This window comes from Anomalospiza imberbis, chromosome 1 (genome assembly GCF_031753505.1).
Source record: "Anomalospiza imberbis isolate Cuckoo-Finch-1a 21T00152 chromosome 1, ASM3175350v1, whole genome shotgun sequence".
NCBI lineage: Eukaryota > Metazoa > Chordata > Aves > Passeriformes > Viduidae > Anomalospiza > Anomalospiza imberbis.
In genome coordinates, this window is record NC_089681.1 from 95,754,632 (window position 1) to 95,769,167 (window position 14,536).

At 34.9% G+C, this 14,536-nt stretch overlaps 1 protein-coding gene across 2 annotated transcripts in view; it reads right to left on the reverse strand.

Annotated features, from left to right (window-relative positions):
- The window catches only part of ATP9B (ATPase phospholipid transporting 9B (putative)), a 155,126-nt gene that overhangs the window by 64,899 nt on the left and 75,691 nt on the right, over positions 1-14,536 (reverse strand). For both annotated transcript variants that reach the window (XM_068200836.1, XM_068200828.1), the window contains exons 10-11: positions 12,138-12,213; positions 5,049-5,125 (exon numbers count right to left, since the gene is read on the reverse strand). In XM_068200836.1, the coding sequence (XP_068056937.1) occupies positions 5,049-5,125; positions 12,138-12,213 (153 nt within the window). The remainder of the gene's footprint in view (positions 1-5,048; positions 5,126-12,137; positions 12,214-14,536) is intronic.

Genomic DNA, 14,536 nt, shown 5'->3' on the forward strand with positions numbered 1-14,536 from the left:
TCCAGTTTTCTATATATCAAAGAAAATGGAAAACCTCAGCTCCTTTATGTGGAATTATGCTTTTTCCATCCTAATCATCTAAGGATTGAAATTCCCACTTTTGACACTTGCTATTTCAGTTAATAATGTTAAAGATAATTATAGTAGGTAGATGTTCTTTCTGTCTCAAAGGACACACAAATTTTGTCTTTGGTTTGCCAAAACACTGCTGACTGTTTCCAAGCATCAACATTCCTACATTCTAATTTTGGAACAACAAAGGTGCCTCCTCTGCAATTTAGCCCTTTCTTCCCAAACTTTTAAAGAAAAGTACCTTTTGTCTTCCTCCTTACCCAACACTGTTCCATCCCTCTTGCTGAGACACTCTATGCTTTTCAAGGTGCTACTCTCCTTCCTTTGCTCAGAGAAAAGCATCAACAACACTACATGATATTTATTTCCCCATGGCCTGATCCCACAAATTCTCCCATACACCAAGAAAGGGATTCTCATACTTCATGGGGTGCTGGTAGTTAAGTACTTCCTTGGACAGAAGCTCTGTGTCAGAGGCAAACTAAACATGTCACCTACATACTACCTGCAGGTGACAGTTTTCTCAGTTTTATCCAATACAAAGAGAAGTTTTTAGGAGGATTAACTACAGCAGACTATACGCCAATAAAAAGTGCTGCATAAACATTTTTCTTATAAATCCTTAACATTTGCCATGAAGAGCCATCTAACAGTTTTCACTGTTCTACTCTTACTCTGACCCTTCAGACATACACCCAGAGAAAGCCACCATTCTCAAACAAACTATGAACATGAAATTACCAATTTAGTAAAAAAAATACGCAAGTGAAATTACTGGGCTCTTGCACAACAATGTAGCAGCAGGATAAAGTCAATGCCCTTATGAAGCCCTGAACAGAAATGCAAATTGGACTTAGAAATGTCAGACTTTCGGGTAGAGAAGACAATAATGGCTTACTAATGCCACTAACAAAATGTTGGACAACCTAATTTATTGCTGTTCAAAAAAATGTGTCAAGGCAGAAGAAGCATATATTTTGAATATTGAAAAAGCTATGCTGAACATGGAAATTGGTGAAGTGGCATCAGTTTCTGGGACCACATGAATCTGCTCCTTTTATTAGCAAATAATTTTCAAAAATCATCCTCATAAAAATGGAGAAAGAGCATAGATAAAAACCTTTTAAACACACAGAAGTAAATTTGGCCACAAAACACCAGAAAGAAATTTTGTGTGAGGAAAGAATGAGAGACTGAGAGAGAGAGCAAAAGAGAGCAGCAAAGTGATTTTGCCTCAGTTTACCAGAATAGCAAGGCCGTTTTCAAATAACAAAGGGCAACATATACACACAAAAAGAAAAAAAAACCAACCACCCTTTTGAGATTTTCATATGTTAAAAAACCCAAATCAAAACAGCAGACAAGCAACAAAAGCAGGAACCACAACAGTAGTTAGCTTCCAGGCTAGTTAAGAATTAGGGTAAAAACAATATTACTATTTTGATGAACACCAAATGGTTACTATGAAGTTTTACTTCTGATGTTAAAATTTAACAGCAGATGCAGAATTCCATAAAATAAGGGGGGAGAAAAAGTGTTTTGAATGCTGCCTGTAAGGATTAGCAACATTAAAACTATTTTTATACTAATCTGAAGCACACTAGATAGATTACATGCTGTAGCTCCTTTAGAGAGGCTACTGATTTCTCAGCAGTTCCGTTTAAGATAATTTCTACTAATTTTGATGCATTACTGTGTACATTCTGGGTGTATATATATATTGCAAAGTCCAAGAAATTGTAATGTTTCAATCTTAGTACACAAAATATATTACCCTGAATTTATTTCCATCTCCTGCCAAGGATACTGTGTTTTTTTAACTTCACCCCCAGAATCTGTTTCCATTGATGGAAACAAGTCACATTTGCAGAAGGGCTGCACCAACAGTCTTGCTTTCTATGAAGACTAAAGCTGCAGAAGCAACTCTGAATTTAGATAACAAAAAACTGTTCTGCACTTTAAATAAGAATGAAAACACTGCAAAATGCCAGACAAAATAAATAAATAACCTGTGTTTGTTAATTTTCCTCTTGGTTAATTAACACCTATAAATGACCTTTAGCATTGACAAGTCCACCTTCATCCAGAAAGCCAAGGTTTAAGAATATCTATCCAAATAGGATTGATTACTGATTACAGCATTGTGAGGAGCACAATTCAATCTGATTTTTTTTTCTTTAAAGAGTGGAACTGCATTCCTGAGTAAGCTGATGTGACTGCCAATGAGGTAAAATGCAGAGAGTCATTACACTATAAAGTTGATGTTACCACTTCCACATTTATCTGAAGCACAGAACACATATCATTTTAGACTGAAATTAAACCTTGCCAGAAATAATTTTTCTTTATATTGTTGGAATTAAAAACATATTGAATTGATCCATTAAGAAAATTCCACACTCTGTCTTTGTGTTTTTCAGACCGTGTTCGCATCCTTAGGCAATGAAACAATTTTTACAATTGCAATAAAACAAGTAAGTGTTGACTTTAAGTTAAGAAAATTGTTGCTTGAATGACTAAATACTTCAGCAAACATAATAAATCCTTCCAAGTTTAACATACAGATAAATCCTATGCTTGAACAGGTACACACATTTCACAATTTTTCTTATGCAAGTTTTCCTAAACTTATTTCAGTTTTAGTCTTTGCTGTTTGTTTATAGAGCAAGTCTGCATCTTTAAATTTTAATATTGGTTCAAAAAGCATCTAGCGTTAAAAAGGCAAATTAAAAATCTACCATTAGAAGAAAACAAATTTATAATATGAAGGACAGCAGTAATATTATTCTCCAGCTAAAAAATACAACTGCAGCAGTTATCTGTATTTCAATGAAGAGAGTACTGATAAAAGAGTCAGGCCCATGTACTTCTTGCTTATTTCTGGACATATGAGTTTCAGTTTGACAGTGTAATTTGGGAATCATAGATCTCAGTGTTTGCTTTCTCCCAGAGAAAGAAGACACCACCATCATTGAATTATGTTCCCAAGAAGAGTGTATCAACATGTTGTACAGGAAAATCTCTAAAATGTTATTTTTATTTGTCTTCAAAGAACAGCAGAGAGAGACAATGTGCCATTTAAAACTAGTTTCCAACAGTATTTCAAACAATTCTTTCCTAAAGCAGAAAAGGCTGCAGACTTATTTCCTCTCAAGTTTGCAGCAATAGCAAAACTGGTCAATTTAATTTAAATTTTGTTTCAGCAAGTTGTATGTTAATTTCTTTTTTAAATGTTCAAATCTTTAATCTCTCAAATGTAATAAATCTTCTACTCTCAAAGACTATTTTAGACTCCCTTTGCCCTCCTTTTGGGTCCTAACGCTACATACCCTAGCTAACACATAACCATTACTTTCAAACTTGGAAAAACACAGGAGGATTCCCGAATACACAGAGGATGAATGAACTGAGTTCTGTTTGTCTACCTTCTGCATGGCTAGCTAGCACAAAATGTCACCTACAGACAGCAAGTGTCTTATCATACAGAAGTATGCAAACCAATCTCATCCCATGGTAGAAGACAAAGAGACAGTAAAATGCAGACTGCAAAACTAAAACTACATCTTAAAAATGATGACAACTATTTTTTACAGTGCAGTACTCCATTTTATCACTTACGCAGCTGTGAGAGCTGTGTTTTCCTGTTTTCAATTCCCAAATTTGTCCTTACTGGCCATGTTACATGTTGGTTACTTCTTTAAACATGGTTGTTCAGTCCACAGAGACAAAATCTCCATGCCAATACTATTATTGAAATAGTCACAAAAAACTTAACATTTACTAAAAGCATAATACATCCCCAGAATCTGCTGAATTTAGGTAATGCTTGTTACACTCATGCATAATTCCCTATCAGTTTGCTACATAAAATAATTTCATTTTAAACCCCTGTGTTATTTATTAGTGAGAAATTGTTCAGAATTCTTAAAAGAAATATTCTGTTGCTAAAGGGCTCATCTTTGTATCAGGTAGAAGTGAAAATAACAATATATCACAAACATTCTGGTTCCATTTTACTCTATTATTTTAAAATGCATGTTACAAAGATTAAAATAATAAAAGGCCATCTTAATCCTCCTAATGGTACATATCACCTGTCTCTGCCAATGAGACATTTAAAAGCATCTCTTTATTAGAAACACAAATCAATACACTCAGGGGACTGCAATAAATGCTTCAAGCAATTTGTATTATCATTTCACTTTTGATATTCCAACTCAGAGCAACTTATTATGAATGGCGTGAAAATGGCAACCTGTCACAGTTGATTTTTTTTCTAAACCACTTGCAATAATTTTTTCCTTTCTTAATATAATTATCTTCTTACTAAACACAGGTCTAGGTTGTAAGGTACAGCCCACAGCTGAAGTTCTATTTCTTTAAAATTGAGAGCGCTCCCCAACTTACATTAGAAACATTACTGATTAAGAGAAGACCTATTAGCTTTGTTTAGAACTGAAAGAATCTTGTACAGAGGGAAGCACTGAAACCTCTTTTATCTTCTTGACAGAAAAATCTCTTGAAAATGTTTTAATTGCTTGCAAAAATCCCTGAAAGAGTGTTCTGGGCACTGACTGGAACATCACTTATCTTTTTCTACCACCACTGGTAGCCTGAATAAACTTTAGTATTCTGTTATAAACACTCCTTAAAACTACTGTCTACCTTTAGCCAAATACTGTACAGTAAAATAATCTGGGAGAAGTGAAAATTAATATTTAGCTAGGAGACAGAATTATAAAGGTCTGAAGATGAAAACTGATACTTCAAAGACGAATGCCCCCATTACTACCTATAACACTTCTAGCTAAAGGAAGAATAATTTTACTTTCAAAAGGAGACTGTACCAAAATTCAAAGCAGCAGCACACATGAAACACATCACAGTAAAAACTTCTAGAATTTTGGGTTTAGGTACATCTCTTTTTAAGTTTTCTGAGAGCAGAATCTGCCAATTCCAGAGTAAGACTAACTTACCTTATTTTTTGGATTGGATGTGTTCATTACGCTTCGTGTTTCCTTGCCTGTGTAAATAACAACGCCAATTACAGTTCCTGAAAAACAAAAAAAAACACCCAGATGTGTCAAGTAAATGAGAGAAAATGTTCCCAAATTAAATCTTGCACTAATTCAGTACCTTAAATAAATCAATTGTATTAAAAAAACCCCAACATTTCTGCATAACACTGGGAGTGCTGATTTTCAGAATGTAAAATTAAGACTTATTTTAACTTCTGCAATAGACATCCATAAAGATGATAACACGCTTTCCTTCTTTTTTATGGAAACAATACTTCCAATAGAACTGGTTAGAAACTTGCATTTGAACTTAAAATTTCCTCCTACTGTATTCAGAAGTTAGGACAGCATAAATAACTGCACAGTGAGTAAAATATGAGTAAAGTAGTGCTGAACGCATCACACACCAGTTGCCTGCTACCTCTGCTATCTATAATGATCTCAAATCTGGTTCAGCCAATTAATTACTTTGACAGAATGTTATACAGAAATATTGTCTTCATTAGCTTATATAAATTTTATTTTTTAAATTGTCTTTTAGTTTAAATTATCTTTTAGTCAATTTTTACAACATGATATAGGAAAATTTGGCTTCAGCATTAGTAAATAAATGTTTACATTAAACAAAATTTTATGCTTTTATTAATATGTCACATGACACTTTCTAGCATAAAAAAACTCCACTTATTTCTATTATTTCATAAAGTGACCTGAAATGGCTTTATGGCAATACAAGCAATAATGTGATTTTTTTGCTGGTCACTATGATATAAAGAAATAATAAACATAACTATAAAAAAACTCCCTGCTCAGAAAACTTAAAAAAAAGTAGAAGCATTACATATTTGTCTGACATTAACTTAATTAGTCTTTGGCAAACAGAAGCACATGTAAGATCTGCTACCACTACTCTTGTAGTGTAACATGTTGTAAAAATTGAAGAAACTCCCAAAGACAAAAAAGATGATTGCGAAAGATGCTTGCATTAAAGATGTCTGCATTTACTCAAAAATAAAGAATGTGCCCTGGTTTAATCCCAGGCAACTAAGTTTTATGCAGCTGATGCAGCTGCTCGCTCACTTCCTCCACAGAGCACCAATGATAGGATGGCGAGAATAAGGAAAAAAAAAATTAAAAAGAAAACAAAACCAAACAACTAACGAATCCCCCCGTCCAAAAAAAAAAACATCACAACTCATGGGTTGAGATAAGAATGTTTAATGACTGAAACAAAGTAAACATAACAACACTAGTAATACTTGTAATAATATTAATGATTATAAATATTGTAATGAGGAAAAAAAAACCCAAAAAACAAATACCAACCCCCCCCCCAAAAAAAAACAAACAAAAAACAAAACAAAACAAAACCCCTAAGACCCAAGTGAAACAAGTGATGCACAGTACCATTGCTCACACCCACTGATCAATGCCCAGGCCACCCCAAAATTCCTCCAATAGTCACTAATCCATAATTTCTGAACCCTTTCTACTGCCTCCAACCAATGTCCACATATCCCTTTGAGGCACTTTATTTTGGAGTGATCCTGAGCTGACCTCTGTCCAATAGTCAGAATGCATTGGACAATATGCTGTAGGGAATCTCCTCCTGCACACTCCAGCAACCTCTGCCTTCAAAGGTATTTAGTTCAGTAGAAGTTGGGGACGACTCTACATTCCAGATGGCACATTTCTGCAAAGTTTCACCTGGCTGCTGCAGCTCAGAAAAACAAACTGTTCTACTTGTCTCATAATTTGGTCCTTGAAAAGTTGGTTTCAAAGGTAAAAGTCAGATAAATTCCATTTTGACCAATGAACTTAGAGCAGAATGTTGGTTAGATGTGACTAAACTGCTGCTTATAACAAGTAGTGTAGGGAATTTCATCCTAGTTTCATTGTTGTCCCACAGTGGTTGCACCAGGGACAGTTGTGGTGTCTAATAACATGTACTGAATCCAATCTGGGATTTCTGAAAGCATAGCTGTACTGCAAGCCTCAGCTCATTAAAAGTAACGACTCATGTATTTTTATGTACGGGGCCTCTGCAACCTGGGTCTTCTACACTGGGCAATCATTGATAGATATGGGCGGAGCGGTTAATGACAGGGAGAGAAATTAGGAGATACCACTAGAATAAATGTGGGCCTAGAAAAAAAAAAATAAAAGCAGACTTGTGATAGTCAGACAAACTCTGAATCCAGTGTGTGATCATACAAATTTTTGTATCTCCCAAGCACTGTATGAACCATATAAAAACTAGGGTTTGCTCAAATTAATTAAAGTCATAGGTAGGAGTTGGCAGAAAATACTGCTTTTGACAGCTGTGCATTTATATAAATTGTTCTGATTTTATCTAAAGTGACTTCACAAGACTGACACTTGCCAAAATGATGATGCAATTTCATTAATACAAATCTTCTCTTAATAGGTATCTCAGCAGGTTTCTCAGAAAGCTGCATTATCTTGTTCAGCATTTGAACCACACCGATCATTACCACAAGTGGAGAACAAAAAGCTAAAGTCCATACTGTAGTGGACCTTTTGAAGCTTTTAAAAATTTAACTGCTAACTTTCCTCTCTCCCTTTCTGAAATGAAACCTATCGAAGCTTTCAATAAGCACAAACACCATAGCCATTGATGCCACAAGCACAAATGATCTGAAAGATAAGTAATTAAATCAAAGATAAACTAAGAGGTTTTCAGAATACTCAGTGGTTTCAGTTATTTGTTTATATTTAGAGGTGTTTCTCCAGGAACAGTAGTTTTGCAAGTTTTCACTAACCAAAATTTCCTTTCCTTCAGGAACTGTTATTAATTCCACAGTGATAATACAGATATTAAGAATGACAGAGTTTCTGTGCCTTACTGTTACTTTGAAAAAACCTGCTAGACTATTGCCTGTAAGTGGAAAAGTCAGAATATTTTTTCCTATCTTATTTATTAAAGAATAACTAAAGGATGACTGCATGCTTTGGACTTGAGAGAAAGACTTGTTTTCCATCCCCACAGAAGCTTCCAGTGTGATCCAGGCACATTAATCCTTGTCCTTTTTAAGGTTAGGGTAAACATCATACAGAAGGTCACCAGATCTCTGTCAGAGCTTTACAGCAAAGGGCAGAAAACCCTGCAGATTGTTTATCAGCAGGAATCTCCATTTAGATATCTAAACTATCAATTTTGAAACTGGATATATATTAGGTGTGGTAAAATGGACTTTCACCCTCCCCCCCCTCCCCTGCCCCTTTAGCTTATTTTTATTTTAAGGTGTAAAGAGACATACTAAAACCAAGGAAAGTAAATGCCTTCCAAATGTACAAATTTGAGTAATCTCACTCTCCTGAATATTATATTTTGATATAAAAATTGACATGGAATCGTTTATTCTTGAGTTATTTGGAATTACACAATGCTGTTGAATCAATTTTTTGGTTACCAAAATTCATGAAGAAAATAAAAAATCTTAAACTATAGCAAATACTTTTCTTGTCACTTCTTACTGCTCTAGCAATAGGTGCTTTTTTTTCTCTGTAGAATCCATTATTGTAGTATTCTGATATTCTCATGAGCTTTGGTAATCTGCATTCAAGATGCAGTTGATAAGATTTCTTGAAACCTTTATACCCTTAAATTTACTGTTACTGATCTGCAAAATAATTGATTTGTGGTCTCTCTCTTCTAGAACTGTCAGGGCATCAGCAACCTGAGCTCAGGTTTTCTGAGGTATTCCCCACATAATTCCCCAAACACTTTTCCCAGCCTAACCTTGACCCTCTGTATCACCTTGACAAATAGCAATGGCATCTGTCCTGGAGATAGTGAGCTATCCTACCTGACACAGTGTGATTTTTGTAATATGTAAAAAAGTAGTATTAGGAAATTCAGTATCTATTAATGACTGGGAGGAGAGCCCCCTCACCCAAAAATTGTCCTATATGTCCTATAGAAAACAGTTTCTAAAATTAAATAAGGCTTTCTATCTGCAACTCAGGTACCTATTCCTTTCCTGGGCATCAGTGATGTAGCTCTCTGTCTCCACTCTGACACCATCAGTCAGTAATATGTCAAGATAATAGTGCTAGGTTGACCCAGAACACTTTGTAACAACCTACAAGGGGTTGGAAGGGGCCTAACAGGGTCCCAATGAGTCACACATTTGCTTGGCTTAGTAACAGATGATGTCCAGGCTGATAAGAGAGCACTGGAGGGAGCAGCCTTTCAAGCTTTCAAGCTGTATTAAAGACTGTCATACTGAAGAGTCTTAGGGTAAAGGAAGAGGTGTACAGGAAACATTGCAGGGCAGAACTCTACCCTCCACTACCTGGACTCAGGCCTCAAATCTCCTTTCTTGAACCGAAGTGGAATAGAATAATAGAACAATTCTAGTAATAGAATTATTAGGTTTGCACACAGACGTTGTAGACTTTTTCAGTAAAAAATACCTGTGTGTTACAAAACTGTGAACCTAGACAGTAAGGACACTGAAATCGGATACAAACGTGGGTAAGGTAGCCGTCTACAGAGTAGAAAAACTGCACACTTTCACATGCTACAGGCTGTTTATTCTTCTGTTATCATGGAATCCTAGTGTCACTTGTCTGTAGAAGCTGGGCACAAGCATATTCTTCCACTAGATTTTTCAGATATAATTAAGGGCTGTGACCAATTTTACCAGGGGAGAGAATGCAGAGGTACCTGCAAACTTGTGCAGGCAGAGATCACCTTTGATATCCTTCCATGGCAGGTTTAAGCAAGCCAGCTTATATGTGTTTATAATGCAGTCAGACAATGACCAGCATTTTTATTGAGATTTTCAGTTGTCACAAATCTTGGAAATTCAATTATGAAGTCTACTTTAAAAAAAAGCCAAGCAAATTTAATTAGCTCAGCATCAAGTGTTTGAACTTAGTTATGTACGTTCAACTTGGAAGTGAAATGGAAACAACTGAATGATGTATCAGTTATCAACTAGATCTAGAAGATCTTAATTTTAAGAATTTGCTAGATGTTTTACCTCATGGTCTTCCTCATGACTATATGCACAGTGTACCTCATGACTATATGCACAGTGTACCTCTAAGACCTTAAAAATGCCTTATTAGATAAGCAGCAGACTGAAGGAAATAATTTCCTACTTTTTGCTGAAGGGCTAATCCTATCAAATGCTAAAATTACATCCACAGAGGTCCTGAGTAATTCTTAATATCTGAATTTTTGACCTACAAGATAAGGAGTACTTGCAAGAGAGAAGCACATTACCATGGTAATAAACTCTAGTTAATACATGAAATGAGGTAAGCAAAATGAATGATATGCCAATGGTTAGATATAATTAATATTACAAAATCAGTTACTGAAAGAAATTATTTTTGCCTGGTACCTTAATTCAAGCTAACTTCTGTATGCACACCATGACACCATTTTTAATTTCTTGATCACATTATTTTTCCCTTCAGAAGGGGTTACAGTCTTGAAGAGCCATTCAATATTTTTAACATTGTATTGTTCAGTGAGTTTGCCCTTAGTCTGCCTTAAAGTCTTATTCCACTGTCAAAAACTATGTCCCAATAAGAGAATTATCTTTTCTTATGTTTTTCCACTGCCATCATTAATAATGAGGTAAAGTCCTTCATAAATAGTTAAACTTTCACAAGACCCCACAGAAGTTAAAAACTCAAACTTATCCTAAGGTATAAATTTTAAGGAGCACTGTTTCCAGTAATATGGGTGCCAAATTTAGATAGCAGATCAAGAGCAATCAGTCAATAGCTACACTTCTAAACAAAATCACCTACCATGGAAATGAAAACATGAACAGCTTTCAATTAAAATTCAAATGTACGGATTCAGAATTAAAGAGTTTGCAAATGCATACTCCTTGTTTGTAGGTTTCTTCCACACATAGATTTGAGGAAAAGGAAACTCAAACCAAGATGATACAGTATTGAAATTTATAATTCATGAGAAGCATCTTTTTATACAAAGTTAAAGATTTTGGCTACCTAAGTTAAAAACCTAACTGAGGACAACTTTAGGCATCATCCATTTGACTAAACAGTTTTAGAGAGAATAATTTTCCAGTGCAATCAAACCAAACAACACTAAGACTCAAAGAACATGACTATTTTTTCAGCACTCAGGAAAGGAGTGCTCAGTCACAGACTTCTTTGCTACCTCCTCAGAATTAATCTCTTCCCCACATCCTTCCAGCAGGCCTCTCACTGATGTAAGAAGTCTTCATAGTAGGGACTAACTTTACAATTTAGCTGGAGACTCTTTTACTTTCTTCCCATTTCTTGGCAGTTCCCATTTGTCCTGATTCCCTATCTTAAATCCTAGTTCTCTTCAGAAATCATGCTCTCTCAATTCCTTATTCTCAGTCTTCATGCAGAAGAATAAACACAGGCCTTATGACTGCTCTTACATAGAGCAAAAATGAAAGAAAATAAATTTCTGCTCTAAAAAACAAAAAGTTACAGTGGCTTAAAGTCTGAATAGAGCATCTAGGTATTAATGTGTAGTCATTTTTAATATCTGGGACATACATGAAGCAGTAATAATATTTAGATCCCAATATTTTAAAATTACCTAACTTCAAAACTCTACTCTTTCCGATTAAGACTTTGCCTAATAGAAGATCCTAATCACAGAGATACTAATCATAGAAGAAAAACTCCTAAAAAATGCAAAACCACCCTTGCTTTTCAGGAGGGAAGAGCATCTACTGTGACTGAACAGAGCACCTTACAACTTAAAGTTTTAATTAAATCAAAAAGGTCAGTGATGTCAGTGGGCTACAAGGGACTGCACTATTGAAAGATCAAAATTTAAGTTAAAAAAAACCCTAAAGCTTTTAAGGAGGATTAAAAATGTATGAAAATATTTTAAGCAGCATGATGAAAACAATGGGAAGGCAGAAAAGCAACAGTTTAATAGCGTGGAAGATAAAGGTATTTTACAATGTGAACTATTAATGGCTTTTGAAAAATAAGGATGCATTTCCTTGGAAGTATTGATATACATTAGCAGCTTTGTATTGCAGCACTTACCTGAAGCAACAACAGTGCTTGCCCATAATGTATTTTCTATGCTTAGGCTTTCATGAACTGCAGGATCACTGTCTTCCTGTTAAAAATAAGAACAGCTAATAAGTGAATCACCATCACAAGAAGTTAAGAACCATGTCAAACCATCTGAATAACTGACACAGGATGTCTGTATCCTTGTATCAATCACTGTATAATAGCGTTCATTGCACATACACAGATACAGATAACTTTCTAAAGAGTGAATAATGTTTGAAGTTCATATTATTTCTATCCAATAATTTTAAAATAACTAGTCCAAAGTATTTTAAAAGTAACATATTCTTTTCATCAGATGTATCAAACTGCAGAACAGTATGTTACAGCATGCAGTTAAAGTGAGTGCTGAACAGTAACTCCCAAGTTAACATGCTGTTCTCTAGTTAAATCAAGTATAATTCATACAGTAAGTTATGGTCATCATTGTTTTGCATCTGATCAACATCATATAAACTTCAGGGAAAAATATTTAGACTTTTAAAATTACATGCAGGCTTGTATTGTCTTACCACATGCTTACAAAATATATACTCCTTGGGAAAATACTTCCAATAGAAAACTGCTTCCATGATTACTTTAAACATTCCCTTTTTTCCTCCCCTCTCTCCTCCCAAGCAATAATGATCTGCAGATTGTAAACAGACAATCTCTCATAATCAATTTGGTGCATGTACAGATTTGTTACTCATTAGCAGCTGTGAAATGCGCTGTTTACAACTAAAGGAAACTTTAGGAGGTAGGATAATCAAGTGTATTTGATCAAATTACAGACTGTTGCTAAACATTTTGCAAAAAAGGGGAGATGACTTATTTATCACAGTACACAATAAATTCTACATATTGTCAATAACCAAAACCTATGCCCATTCTTCATCTCTACTTTTGAAACAACCACCAAGCACAAGAAAAACTGCATAGAAATATCTGTTTCTGAAAAAAGAAAAATCTCCAATTAAACACATAAATTTTTGTGCATAGATCAAGAGATCCCAATATAGCAAGGAAACTATAGTTCTTACTCTCCTAAGAGAGGAAAAATTGTTATTTAAAAGGTGTGGAGAACCATTCTGTCAAAAACAGAGGGGAAGAGAGGGAGGATATGGAATTAGCCCTTAGAAGCAAATCACAAATTTTGAATCAGGATTAATATTCTGACAATCTTGGGATTAGCTCAGTTGGTTAGGGCCTGGTGCTAATTATGCAAAGGTTATGGCTTCAATCCCGTTATGGGTCACTCACTATTGATGATTGTTGCAGGTCCCTTACAATTCAGAATATTCTGTGATTCTGTGAAAAATCATTTATGTTCTATAAGATTAGCCTTAAATTAAGAAAGAGGAGAAATATTTTTTGATTCTTACCTCAGAAATTAGTACTGCAAGAATTATTTGCTATACTCCTAAATCTTAATTATTAGATTCCTGGTTTTATTTACAATTGTTCCCAAATTATTTGGGTTCTGTGATTATTTATTGTGTTTATTCCAAACACAAAGTAAAAAGAACTGGAAAATGTTCAGAGCAATAAGGGAGGTCAACATAGCTTCTGTACTAGATATGACTAAATAAACATGACTTCTAATGGGGAATATGACAGGCATCTATGAACCAAGCACCTGAAAAGGGAGGACAAATACTGCTTATTTTTACCAAAGAAGAAAGAAGTCATAAATAAAGTCAACAAAATTAAAACAACAGGCAATCATTCTTAAATATAAACTTAGCCTGTGTAACTTACTCCAATTTCAATGTTAAAAGGTTACACAGGTTCAAGGGTGAACTGGGTAAGTTTAGAGAAGGAAAATACATTGCAGGTTACTTACAGAAAACAGCTCTAACTCAGGAAATTTCCCATATCTCGTGTTAAGAGACAGATGGCTCTTTTGAGGAGGTACTACCATGTCTTTCTCTAGCTGTATTCTGCTTCCCAGCACTCTGCTTCTGGCTATTGTCAAGAAGAGGATACTAAGCCAGGTAAATCCCTTGTTTTCTCTTGTTCTTCAGTTAGCAGATTTTAAGACTTAATTGTGAAACTCTTCCATACTACAAGAAGAAATCAAAAGCCCTGCAATGATTGTGGACAGCTGACAATAGGGTCAGGAAAAAGTCACTTGTTCAATGTCTACCACTGCTACAAGATCTAGTGAAATACCTTCTTTTAGGTCATTCAAAATAGGAAAACATCAAATGAGCTCTCTCTCTTTCCACTCATGCTCATCCACAGAATGGTCTGGACAATCATGTATCTTCTGCTTATTTCATTATAACACTTTCGTGTCTTTATACTTTTACCTAACATTTTCAACTTTCTACAGTTCATGCCATTTCCAAAATATCACACCTTCCATGCCCAAACAGATTATG